This window comes from Pagrus pagrus (assembly GCF_965226575.1).
Source record: "Pagrus pagrus genome assembly, chromosome: 3".
Classification (NCBI taxonomy): Eukaryota; Metazoa; Chordata; class Actinopteri; order Spariformes; family Sparidae; genus Pagrus; species Pagrus pagrus.
The window spans coordinates 24,713,781-24,726,910 of NC_140187.1; the positions used below are offsets into that span (position 1 = coordinate 24,713,781).

Here is a 13,130-nt window from a genome sequence, read left to right on the forward strand (position 1 = left end):
GCTGCACTCGCTTCCGTGTTTGTGTGATCAGGGAGTGCACAGCCGGGGGAGCTTCACTGTCTCCACTGTTTCATTCATTTGGAGGAGTAACGCTAAGCGAGTGACCAGAGGAGAAAAATGTCGTATGAACTGAGTAAGGCTGTTTATCTTTTAATGGCAACCGTAAAGAGAAAATGCACCGAAAGTCTGATTTTGGGGCGGAATTACTCCGCAGACAGTCAGCCAGGTAGCCCCGTAGCCAAGCTAGCTAGCCTCGCCCATGGCTGCACGATTTGACAACTCATCTCGCCGTATGAGAGAAAAATCCTGGCATTGGAAAATAATTGTGTTGTATTAATTGTTCAGTCGTTTCTGATGGGGCTCGGTCCGCCGTGAGGACGGGTTGGTCCGGAATGCAGCTCGTTACAGTAGACAGTGTATTGGAGTTAGCGTTAGCCCGTCGAGCTAACGTCCGTCAGGAAATAGTTTCGCTCACATCGCATTGTTATGACATGCCCAGACAGAGGTGGGCTGTCTCGTCGGGCACTTGTGCCGGAGGAGTCGTTAGCTCACGGAAACGGCTTAACGAGCGTGAATGAAAGGGTTTGTTTGACTGTGGCTTTTTAATGTCGAGCTGATGGAGATGAGAGCTGTGCGAAAGATAAGTAGGTTGTGATTTTTGAGCCTATGCGGAAGCCGAATAAATGCAGCAACCTCACCACAGCTATCTTGGTGGTGTCTGAACAGCTGATGTCCGACTGATGTTGATATTTGGGGCTGATGATGATATTAGGAGGTAAAAACGGATATTAACAGCCGATATACAAACGCGATTGGCAGTGATCCCTCAACTGTTTAAATCAAACACTTGTGACAAAGGTGTGTAACTGTACAATAAACCTTATGGTCAAATTATATTACTACATTGACACAGTAAACTCAGTGATTTTATTAATTATACATTTTCCCAATCATCTTTTTCAGCTTCATAATATCTAAAAAATATATCTGTGATTGGCTAATATCGGCCGATGATATCAGGTAACTGATATATTGTTCTGGCCCCGGAAATAACCCAAATTTGGAAACCTCTTGTGTCTATATTGTAACAATGTCAAAAGAGATGAACCGATTTATTTATCAGGTAAAGAGTGACGCATAAAGCTAAATACATATTGATACCACCTTGTTGTATTAAGGCAAAGCATAGCTGATCTCGTGCCATCTTCTTCTCTTTTAGAGAAACATTAACCTCTCTTGGACGCTGCTGTGACGGCTCTGTGCTAAATTGGTCTGAACAGCGACTTGACCAATAAGGACAGACCTGGCTGTTTGGTCAAAGTGTCTCAGTAGTCCTGACTAATGAAGAACAAAGTGATGCAGATGTAGCAGCTTTGCAGCACATATCCTCTTTTATAACTGTAGCGGTGCAAAGATATTATTAGATATCAAGATGTGAGTCAAGTGCGGTGCAGCTTGTGAGATTTCACGCTCTTGTTAGGTCATGTTGCTCTACATGTGCTGTAATCTATGGAGAAATGGTTCAATTTAATACTGTATGTTCGCCATCTTTTAATAAATGTCTTCTTTTTGTTCAGAACATGTATTCGCCAGTCTCCCACAGATGGAGAGGGGAGTTTCAAAAGTCATTGGCGGGGATCCCAAAGGCAACAACTTCCTGTATACCAATGGGAAGTGTGTCATCATCAGGAACATTGATGTAATTTTCCATCTTCTTAAGAGCTATATTTAAAAAGTGTTATTTATTTCTTGCAACCTGGGCTCTGTTTTGGCTGTCATTCATGTTATTATCATCATATGATGATGTTTTACTTACTATTAATAGTACATTGCTTTGACTGTACTTACTTTTTTAAAGAGAACGTTAGCATCACGCTCGAAAGCATATTTTCACTGACCACTGACCTTAAAGTTGAATGTTTAGTGCACTCTGACCACGTCCAGTATCCATGTTAGGTGTGGTCATGACTGTGTGGGCACACTAAAATCTGACCAGCACTGTGCCGGTTTGTGCTGGCGGGACATGGCAAAACAGTAGAGACTACTGACTCATGTTATCATCATACCTTGTCTTTCCGAAGTCAAATGGAAATTGTACGGTTTACTGTCTCTGTTGCTTGCAAAGAATTGTTTAACATGTTTAAAATGTAGCATTTCTTACATTTAACGGTTTCTTGATAAGTGTTATCTATAAAAATGTCAATACTTGTCGATTCTAAATATTTGAAGCTGCTTCAGTTCTCATTAGTATACATTAATACTAGCTGCATTTTTTTTCACTCTCCCCTCCAGCGAGTTGACACATGCACAGCTGCAGTGCCCACGAATCCCCACCTCCTCCAGAAGTAGATTAACTTAAATGCTGCTGTCCTTAACACACAAGCCTTGTTATATTTCTCATTTAGTAAGAATGTAAATTTGATGCCCTGAGTGTTCATTCAAATTATTCTTGATCAATAATTCATCCTCACCAAAAGCAGCCTCTCCACTACCTGCTGCTGCTTGTTGTCAGCTGATAGTGTTCGTGGTTATACCTGCCGCCTCTTTCCCACCTGCACTACATTAAAGAGTTAAACTCACTCGACACCACATAACATGCAGCACAGTAGCGAGGTCAGTTGGAGCACAGCCTCTGTTGCAGCTGTAACCACACCTGTGGATGACGTCATGGTGTATTGAACTCTGAGTACAGTGTTCAAAAGTGAGAGCTTCAAACACCTTTGGTCAGCTGGTATTCAGTTATTCTTTAATCAGGAAGCAGTTCTGTAAAATGTAATGACCATTGTTAAGTTTCAAATATAACAAGTAAAGTTTTATCACAACCAGAAGGAATGATGGCCAAAACCCTAAAAAAAGATCCAGGTTAAAGGTAACACCTGCTGATGTCTCACATGTCCTGTCTTTTACAGAACCCTGCTATAGCAGACGTTTACACCGAGCATGCTCATCAAGTGACGGTTGCCAAGTATTCCCCCAGTGGATTCTACATTGCATCAGGAGGTAAATGATCCACCTGTGAACACATGTCAACAAATGTGAGACTATAGGTGCCACACTAATGTTAATGCTCCAATTTAAGTGGTATCACCCAAAAGTCTCTTTCCTGCCACCAACTCATCCAGAATGCAGCAGCTATGCTTCTTACTGGTTTTAACAGACAACATCAGTCCTATCCTGGCTTCTCTTCACTGGCTCTCTGTCCGTTTTAGAATTGATTTTAAGATGTTGCTGATTATTTATAAAGCTCATCTGGGTCTTGCTCCAAGTTACATAACAGAAATGTTGACCCCATTTGAGCCTTAGGTCCTTGGGTGGGGCCCTTCTGGTCATTTCAAAGTCGAGGCTCAAATCTTAAGGTGTGTGCACTTTTGCCGTCAGGGCTGCTCGACTTTGGAACGACCTACCTGAGGAGATAAGGCTCGCAGAATCAGTAAAATCTTTTAAATCACTTCTTAAAACCCACTTTTACTGAGCTGCTTTTATGTGAAGACACCCTTTTTCTTAATTCCTTTAGTCCTTCTTTCCTTTAATTCCATTGCTTTATCTCTCTAATTATGTATTAATTTATTATTATTTATTTATCTTTATTATTTTTCTTTTTACTGTCTTAAATCTGTTTCTAATTCCTCTTATGTGATGCCGTCTTCTTACCGCCCTCTATTAGTTTTACCTATACTAGTATTTTATTAGCATTGCTCTTATGTGATTTTGCTTTCTTTCTACGCTTTTACTCCTTTTTACTCTTTTTTTTTATCCGTGTGTGTGCCGATTGTGCGTGGCGTGGGATGGCATTGGTCGTATTTGTGCTTTCTTTTTTTCTTTTCCGTCTTGTTTTAACTTGGGTTTTATCCCGTTATGTAATCTTCCTAAGTGTCCTGCTTTTGCTCTGTCAAAGCACATCTGTTTTAAGGGGCTCTATAAATAAAGTTATTATTTTATTATTATGATTATTATTGTTATATTATAAAATTATTGTTTCTAATTCCTTCAGATGCATCAGGAAAGGTCCGTATCTGGGACACCACCCAGAAGGAGCACCTGCTCAAGTACGAGTACACCCCTCTTTCAGGCAAGGTCAAGGACATTGCATGGACAGAGGATAGCAAGAGGATGGCTGTTGTTGGGGATGGACGAGAGAAGTGAGTATGAGGGCGGTGGGTATTTAATGCATGTTCAGGAAATGAAAGGAGCCTTATTAAACTCAACCATGACTCAGCTTCTCCAGGTATCACACTGATTAAGGCCCACTGTTCAAATCCAAGTCCATTGTTTGCCTTAGATATTTTTTATCTTTAACTTGGTGTTTTGAAGGAAGTATATTTCAGTTATCTTTTGCTTGATGTAATGGCTTTGTATATAATATCAACAGAGTCTTGCGCAGTGTGTGAATACTGTTTACTGTACATCAGTATCAGTATCTCAAACGTTACAGGAACCTCTAACTGTGTGCGTGTCCTTCTCTCGTTATAGGTTTGGGGCTGTGTTCCTGTGGGACTCTGGCTCCTCAGTTGGGGATCTTTCTGGCCACAGCAAGTTACTCAACAGTGTCGACATAAAGCAGAATCGCCCATACCGCATTGCTGTCGGCAGTGATGACCAGACCGGTTCCTTCTTCGAGGGTCCTCCCTTCAAGTTCAAGTTCACACTAACTGTGAGTAACACTGATAGTTACATATTCTTGATGGGTATTCTGTGCAGCTTTTGGAAAGGGGTGATGTTTAGACAAAGTAGTTTGAGCCAAGATGATTTTGTAAGACCTTTCACACCAAGTAAAGTCAAAGTTGGAACAAAATGTTGGCCTTTAGCAAATGCAGACATGAATGTTTTTTTTACATTAAACCAGCGGCCTTATTTTTGATACTGTTGGTCATTTCAAGTCTCTCACTCTGCTGGTTTGGGACAGTGTAGCCTTGTTTGTCTATTTGCATATTACATAACCCACTTCCCTCAAAAATTCTTGGAGAATGCGTGAGCTGCATTCCCACTATAAACATGTGAATAATTTCTTCTACCCAAAAATCATGATGATCTGTTGTTAGAATTCAGTCCGCAGTTGGTTTCTCATGTTTTGCTTTTCTTTGTTATGTATAATTGTATTTTTAATGAAATCATAGCATTTATTTGCTCTTAGAAACCAATTATTAGTTGTTGTTTAAAAAGTCAAGCAGCATCCGCACTCCTCTGAGGCCCTGTCCTGCTGTCTTGATGTTATTCTGCTCATGAACTCACTGATTCAACTGCTCCAGACATGGTAGCAGAGGAGGCTGAACAGTACAGTATGTGCAACAGATAATCTAGATTCCAGACACACATGTAATTTTCTCCAGGAACAACATGCATGCTGTGGCTGGTCTAGATTGGTGCTGTTCTTGCAATGAGCATTGCAGGGCATTTTCGGTGAAATTGTCCTTTCTCCTAGCTGAATTTTTGATTTATTGAACCTTTACCTTGGTAAATAAGGGAGGATTGTGATTTTCAGTCAGTCTTGAGGATGTGGATGACCATGACTGATAAATATAAGTTCCATGTGCCAGTTTGACTAAGATGCCATGTTGTATTATCTATGATAACAGATTGAAAGGCTAAGGTACTGTGCCAAATAAAATGGAATGAAACTAACATGAACTGTATATTAATGTGGTCATTTTTTTTTCCTTCTGTCGCTATAGCGTCACTCCCAGTTTGTCAACTGTGTTCGCTTCTCTCCAAATGGAGAGCGGTTTGTCTCAGCTGGTGGTGATGGCATGGTGAGTACTGGATTACTAGGCTTGGCCATTTGACCATATTAAAATTTCAAAGCAAGATTATCCTCTGCCAAAATCAAAAGTAACTAACACTGTGATATTATCAGAAATAATACAAATGTAATCCAGGGATTTCTCAACCTAAAGTGGCAGTTTTTATATATTAAAACTTCACTAATACTGAAAGTGTTGTTTTCTTAATGAGTATAATTTCCACAGATTTTCATCCATGACGGAAAGACTGGTGACTTTATGGGCTCACTGGGTGGAGAGAAGTCCCACAATGGAGGAATCTATGCTGTAAGTAGGTTTTTTGTTTTTTTAATAAAATCGTCTGTTCAGTATACTGTGCATTTTGCCAGTATGTCTTGTTTGAACTTGAACAGATTCTCACTACAGTTGTTAACCTCTTTGTCATCTTCTGTCCCAATTACTCGCTTAGCTGCGTAGGTTTAATTTTTCAGGAGAGCTAGTTGTAGTCTCAGCTGCCATGCAGACTGTATGTGTGCGTGGACACAGAAAATGCTTCTTTCCCTATTCAAATGAAGGATTGATTTACTGATGTGATTTTTCTGTTGATTTGTTTTTCACATAACGTTGTTGTTTCTGAACATTTATAGGGCACTTTGACAGTCTTCACACAAAAACAATTGCAACATTGGTGCCATGTGTATTAATATTAGTACTTTTCTTTTAATCTCCTCTCCACTCTAAATCCTGCAGGTCAGCTGGAGCCCTGACAGCTCTCAACTGATCTCCGCCTCAGGGGACAAGACAGTAAAACTCTGGGATGTTGGTGCAGGTACGGCCGTCACCACCTTCAAAATGGGCACTGATGTGACAGACCAGCAGCTGGGCTGCCTGTGGCAGAAGGACCATCTCCTCAGCATCTCCTTGTCAGGATACATCAACTATCTGGACAAGAACAACCCTGACCGACCCATACGCACCGTCAAGGTCAGAGTTTAAAAATGCTGCTCCTGGTATTATTAATAGAGCTCCTTGAAAGTGATACAACCATGTGTTAAGTTTCTAAGAACATGTTGATATTGAAAATGAATGACTAGACATTTGCAAGCATGTATTGGCATTTGTAAATAAGAATCTGCAAATTATACGGATGTTTGTAGCTATGTACTCAAAGGTGCACATGCAATCCAAGAGTTGTAAATGTGTAATAAGGAGCTTGTGGGCTTATTACTTACTGTTATGATGTAATGAGTTTTGTTTGTAGTTGGCACCCACATTATGTCTGACAAATTGTTACAGAGCTGAGATTAGTAGTTAAAACAGTGGTTTTCCATTCAGAAACTGTGGTCAGGGCGCCAAATCGCACAAAATGCTCATTTTTACATAATGTAGCTTTGAAATGTAACAATATATACACACAGAAGCTAAAACACTACTTTGTCAAGAGTGTTACATTTTGATTAAAGCGTGGCTGTCTGTGAGCTATTTTCAGTGGATTGTTGAAAACGACTTGGGCCTGTGACTTGGAGATATTATGTTGAGGAGGGCAGTACGGCAGAAAATGCCAGTCACCGTAAATCAGGTTATTACTCACGTGGCTCTCATTAGATTAATGTGCTGCCGGTGGGGGTTAATAATCTGCATGAACTGTTCTTATGTGCCCTTGTAAGTTTATCTAAAAACATTTACTTGTTCATTCTTCAGGGTCACAGCAAATCCATCCAGTGTCTGACAGTTCACAAAACTGATGGGCGACCTAACATCTACTCGGGGAGTCACGATGGACACATCAATATCCTTTTACTGATCAGTTGAACCAAATAATGATTATAAAGGTCACTCAGTGTCCTGTTAGTCAGAAAAGAGCCCTTTGTACTCTATGTAGATTGAGCACATATAGAGTATGTTGACATCATGTTACAGGTAACTAATATAATAACTCTAACGCTAACTACAGATATTTTCCTGCTGGAATCCTTTTCTATATACTGTATGTAGTTGTATCAGAATTGAGTTGCTGATGGAAGATTGTTGTAGCAGAATAAACTAGACAGGCGGTTTGAAGGCAGTAATGTAGCCTAACAGAGCTAAAATGCAAGGTTTTGCCATTGTTGGCAGCCACATACAGGTAATTTAAGAAGCAGAGTGAAGAAATTTGTTCTGAAAATGGTCCAAGCAAGTGGGGTCTAATTTGGGCTTTTCAGGTGGAGATTAGGCTGAGATGGAATTTTATTTAATAAAAGACTGAAGGCTGAAATGATTGACATTTAGTTGGTAGTAGTTGAGGACTTTATCCTAGCAGAGATTATTTTTCTCTAAATATGACTAAACTGTCAGTATTAAGCAACTCTTAAGAGGGCTGTTGGATTTGTGGAGTAATCCAATCATCATTAGTCTCTTAAAGAAGTTTAAAAATTGCTTGAATATCTGAACTGAGGTATCAGTGCTTCATGGAGAAGCCTCTGCGACACAATTTTTGTTTATAGAGAGCGGGTACTGCCGCCTCAGAAACAACCTCGATGCACTGAGGTGTGCAAGTAGTTCATGTAGCCCATGTTCAACTTTCTATGTCTCAGTCACTGTAGTCCCTCAAACAAACTGCGTCTGTTTATTTCATAGTATGCACTGTGCTGACACTTTGCAGCAATATTAAGAATCCATTTCTACAGTTATTTTCCTTTACAATTGCCTCACATTACTGGGATGCAGACACTGGGGAGAATGACTGCTTCCGTGGGAAGGGCCACAGCAACCAGGTGAGCAAGGCGGTGACTAACGACACCGACGAGCTGGTGACATGCAGCATGGACGACACACTGCGCTTCACCAACATCAACAAGAAGGAGTACAGGTAGGGGACTTCATGTGCTGCTGTGCAGATAACGGCTACGAGAGGAACTCAGTGGGGATTATAATGATTTTGTCTGTTAATGATGATGGAAGTCGATCTGTTCGGGGTGAACGTGTGGAAGAAAGCAGATTAAGATTTGTTTTGCTAAGGTGTGGATGTACTAGCGCTTAATGAATACAGAAAATCATTAATGGCACTCCCTGATTTTATTACTTTATCTTTTACAAAATTCACTCAACACTTTTTTTTTCGGTGTGCATAGAGCATGTATTGATATGCAGTCATGTCAGTAGGGGGCGGCAGTAGCTCTGTCCACAGGGATTTTACTTGGAGACTGGTAGCTGGAACTGTGTCAGTTCACCTCCTGAGCACTGCTGTGGTGCCTTTGAGCAAGGCACAAAACCCCTATATTTTAGCCTTGCAAGTCTTAGATGTTATGTCATGCAGGATCACTTTGATTTACATTGTGTGTTTTCTGAATATCTCTGTTTTCTTGTCCTACCTCAACTGGATACTAACCTTCATAATTCTTTGATTTGTCCACCTCTTAATGTTACAGTGCTTATTTATGATATGATTAACCCCAACTGCTGCTTTTCAGTGCCTCTGATGTGGTGAAGATGGATTCCCAGCCTAAAAGTGTGTCAGTAGCAGCGGGAGGGCTGTCACTGGCTGTGTGCATTGAGCAGGTAATGTCTTTTAGTTAGTTTCTTTTTTTTGGAGCCATTTCCAAGGTTCCACATAATCCACATCATGTTTAAATCCTTTAAAGTTGCAGTTTCTGGACATGTCTTATTTTCATCATTCGTCATCTGCTGTTTCTAGGTTGTCCTGCTCAAGGATAGGAAGAAAGTCTTCACATTGGACGGTCTCGACTATGAACCAGAGGTCGGAGCTGTCCACCCTGGTGGTACCACTGCTGCGGTGGGAGGAAAAGTAAGTGGGAAGCTAAAAAGACAGATAATGTGAGAAAATGTGTTTGAGTTCAGGCGAAAAATAGCATCAGCGTGTCTAGGTGTGTAATCCATTTTAAGTAACCATCACAGGAGACAGTTACAGCACACTCTCCATCGCACACTGGTGATATTGGGTGTGATATTCATTTTTTCCTTTTTTTCCTCCTCAGGATGGGAAAATCCATCTGTACTCCATTCAGGGCAACACTCTGAAGGACGAGGGTAAAACTATCGAGGCTAGAGGGTCGATCACAGAGATGGTCTACTCTCCTAATGGAGCCTATCTGGCTACCATAGATGATAAGAAAGTTGCCACAACTTATTCTGTGGCTGATGACTACCAGGTGGATATTTGTCTGTCCTGTACATTCTTTGTGTGTTTCTCAATATACAATTCCTTATTGGAGCCATTGCCTCTTTTTATAATTATTTCTCACTCTTTTTTTTTTTTCAACAGGAAAAAACTGAGCATTACGGACATCATGCAAAACCAGTGTCCTTGGCCTGGTCCCCTGATAGCGAGCACTTTGCGACTGGTGGGATGGACATGATGGTGTATGTGTGGACAGTCGGTGATGCAGACAAGAGGATGAAGATACCAGGTAGGCCAATCAAGTGCACATGTGCATTCACTCATGCCTGGCTTGCACACAGGTGCGCATTGATGTACTTGGAAGTTATTCTGTATGAGCTATACTAGTCCACTTAGCAAAAAAACAACAGGACATTTTAAGCTGAGATAAATGACGCATTTATAGCATGTACTAGGGTGTCACGATTCGAGTTGTTTAGATTTATTATCTTCAGTGTTGACGGCTATGCAGTTGTTAGACTATCGCATCTGGATCTGTAAAGATCAACAGCTGGTTTTATGCCATTACAACTGTCATTCACATTTTCAGATCCTCTAAAAAAGACGGGTATTTTACAACAACAGCTTTAATTTATCCTAGGGTCTTTTTGCAGGTTAGGATAAGACAAAATAAAAAAAAATACACCAAAAATAAAGATTCCAGAGTTCAGAAAAAAACCCCACCCTTCATGAATTCAACAATATACAAAGACAGATAGATATTCAATTATTTGGGTTAGGTTTAGGTTGAAAGGTTTTTCCTTCAGGGGGTGGGGACAGGGGTGGATAGAAAAAAAGACTGTGAGAATTGCTGATCCTTGTTTTGATTTGGATGATCAAAACTGAATGCTCACTTTGATCGATTTTTGATTTAGAATCTAGATTGTGACAGCAACATTATGTAGAAATTGGCTTTTTAGTGCGATTTGGGGCCCTCCGCAGTTTCTGAGTGGAACACCACTGTCGTAAATGCAAATCCCAGGTCTGTACCAGTTTGTCAGATCTGTACCAGTTTGTAGGTGCCAACTACAAACAAAACTCAAAACATCTTGACAAAGTTATGTGTTGAAAACTTCTACGTAGAAGTAAACATGTATGTAACGCTGTGATCCTACCCTCTCACTGAAGTTACACAGTGCAGAAACTGATGGGGGGGGCGGAGTGGCTGAGACAGAGACACCATTCACACTGGGCCACCAAAAAGATTTTGAAGCTGTTATTTTAAGGTTAAAAAAGTAACATAATGTTTCTTGATTTGGCAACCCCTGTGGTTACTAGTGATAACAGGATGTGTGGTTGAATACAACACAGCTACTTTTGTAAAAATACAACTGAGCAACCAGTATGTTGTTTACAGTGCAGCCAAACAAGCTTGAATTTTAATGAAGAGATCACGCGGCGATCTGATTTCATGCTGCTCAAGTAGTTTTCCACACAACAGCGGGCTGCAGTAAAGTTGGAGATGGTGGTGTGCAGTCTGTTGCTCGCTGTCGCTGCGACTTCTTGTTCCATTGCTGCAACATTTTAAACTGATCGACTGACAAAAAGTGCTGAAAATGACCGTGTGTTGTTGTGTAGACACATCTGTAACTTCAGCAAGTTAAACTTGTCTGTAAATGTTTACATTTTAATTAAACACTGTGTTGAGACATTTTTATAACGAGGTTCTTCCATGCTTTGATGTCTGCAGACACTCACCGGTTGCACCATGTCAGCGACCTGGCCTGGATCGATGGTCATACTCTCGTCACCGGCTCCCATGATGCCTGCATCAAGCAGTGGACTCTTAAATACTGAGCAGAGAAACATCCACATCTCCAGGAACAAGGACTACTGTAGACTTCAATCTTTCTTTCTTTTTTTTTTTTTAAAACTGTATTTTCACTGTCTAAACGGTGTTCTATGCTGTCTGTAAACATCTGAATCGTAAATGGTTCTGACTGGGGAAAAGCTCCCATTAAAAATGATCCAAGCTATGTCTCTTTGATGCGAATAACCTCAACTTACACAGAGACAAAATGTGGAAGTAAACAATCTAACCACGAGTGCTTTTACTTCTCCTTGAGCGTTACGGACCCAGAAAATTATTTGTAAGCTCAACATTCCATATTTAATAGCTTTCACTCAGTTTTAACTGAACTGCTTGTTTGTGGTTGGGCTCAATACATCCTAACATAACGGATGAACCAAAAGCAAGTTGTTTTTTTCAACACAATGGTGTTTGAAAGAAATGAAACCTTTTGGTTACATTCCTACAATGAGAAGTAACTGGTCCAGACTAATGTTGTTTGTCACTTTTTTTTCTCAAGTTTTTCAGGGGGTGGGTGTTCTTTTTGCTTTGTCTTAGGTTTCATACTTCTTGTGACTCACAACTCTTCCTGTTGGATTGGGAAGCAGTAGTAGGAACTGAAAGAACGAAGTATGTGTACAATCAAGATGCTGTCTGTTCAGTTGAAGGTCCTGTAATGTTGCTGTGTCTTTGTTTGGGCCCACGATGCTCGTCTCACTTATTTTTTTTTTTCAATGTCTTTATGCATCCGCTTCCAAAGTGGAAGTGAGTCATTAATAATGATAATAATAAAACACTTTTTATGCATTTTTCCTTTCATGCAGATTTGTGACAGATCTCTGTGCAGGTTGTCCAGTGAGAATTAATTTCATAGCGTTCAGGATGAAATTGAACTGTGGGTGTTTATCAGTAGGGTTGAAAGGATGAGAGAGCTTCTTAACACTTTTTCCAAGACTTCTCTGTGACTGAGTTTTTAATGTCTCTCTTTCTGGAAACAGTCATAGAAAGCATAATTGATTGAGAGAAGTATTCAAAATGTTACTCTTAAAAAATACTTTAATGGTCTGGGGCTGGTGTATCCCACAGATCTTTAAAAATGCTTTAAGAAACATTTCTGATGTTTAATGTGCAGTGATTTGCTCTTATTTGTTCAATGGGAATCATAGTTAACAGACATATATAGTCTTGTCCAGGTTAATGTTTAATTAACTGAAAATACAAAATGACTGGAATCATCAAGCAATTATTGATGCCTTTAATTGATTACATCTAATTTATAGTGGTATACAATATACATACTGTGCACAGTTGAAGGTACATGTAAGAGAGTCACTGCTGGTGTACTTGATGCCACCTAAAATATTTTTTAGGAAATAGCGTATTGTGTTGTTTTACTATCATCAGTTCCCCTTTTAACAACCTGGTGCTCAAGTACTGAAGAGGTCTATATAGTCTATATAGTGGCATA

The 13,130-nt window shown here is 40.1% G+C and overlaps 1 protein-coding gene across 1 annotated transcript; it reads left to right on the plus strand.

Annotated features, from left to right (window-relative positions):
- Nucleotides 1-12,469, plus strand: wdr1 (WD repeat domain 1). Its single transcript, XM_084348768.1, has 15 exons — nt 1-133; nt 1,578-1,699; nt 2,910-3,000; nt 3,992-4,139; nt 4,471-4,651; nt 5,670-5,747; nt 5,964-6,044; nt 6,468-6,701; nt 7,419-7,508; nt 8,384-8,565; nt 9,167-9,254; nt 9,391-9,501; nt 9,692-9,865; nt 9,979-10,123; nt 11,564-12,469. The coding sequence occupies exons 1-15, from the start codon at nt 118-120 to the stop codon at nt 11,668-11,670; spliced, it is 1,848 nt and encodes a 615-aa protein (XP_084204894.1). The 5' UTR covers nt 1-117; the 3' UTR covers nt 11,671-12,469.
- Nucleotides 12,470-13,130: the final 661 nt, after the last annotated feature.

Excerpts from the sequence above, each read along its gene's own strand:
- wdr1 (XM_084348768.1), top strand. Across the intron at positions 6,045-6,467 it reads ACAATGGAGGAATCTATGCT|GTCAGCTGGAGCCCTGACAG; the intron begins GTAAGTAGGTTT and ends TAAATCCTGCAG. Across the intron at positions 9,502-9,691 it reads CTGCTGCGGTGGGAGGAAAA|GATGGGAAAATCCATCTGTA; the intron begins GTAAGTGGGAAG and ends TTTCCTCCTCAG.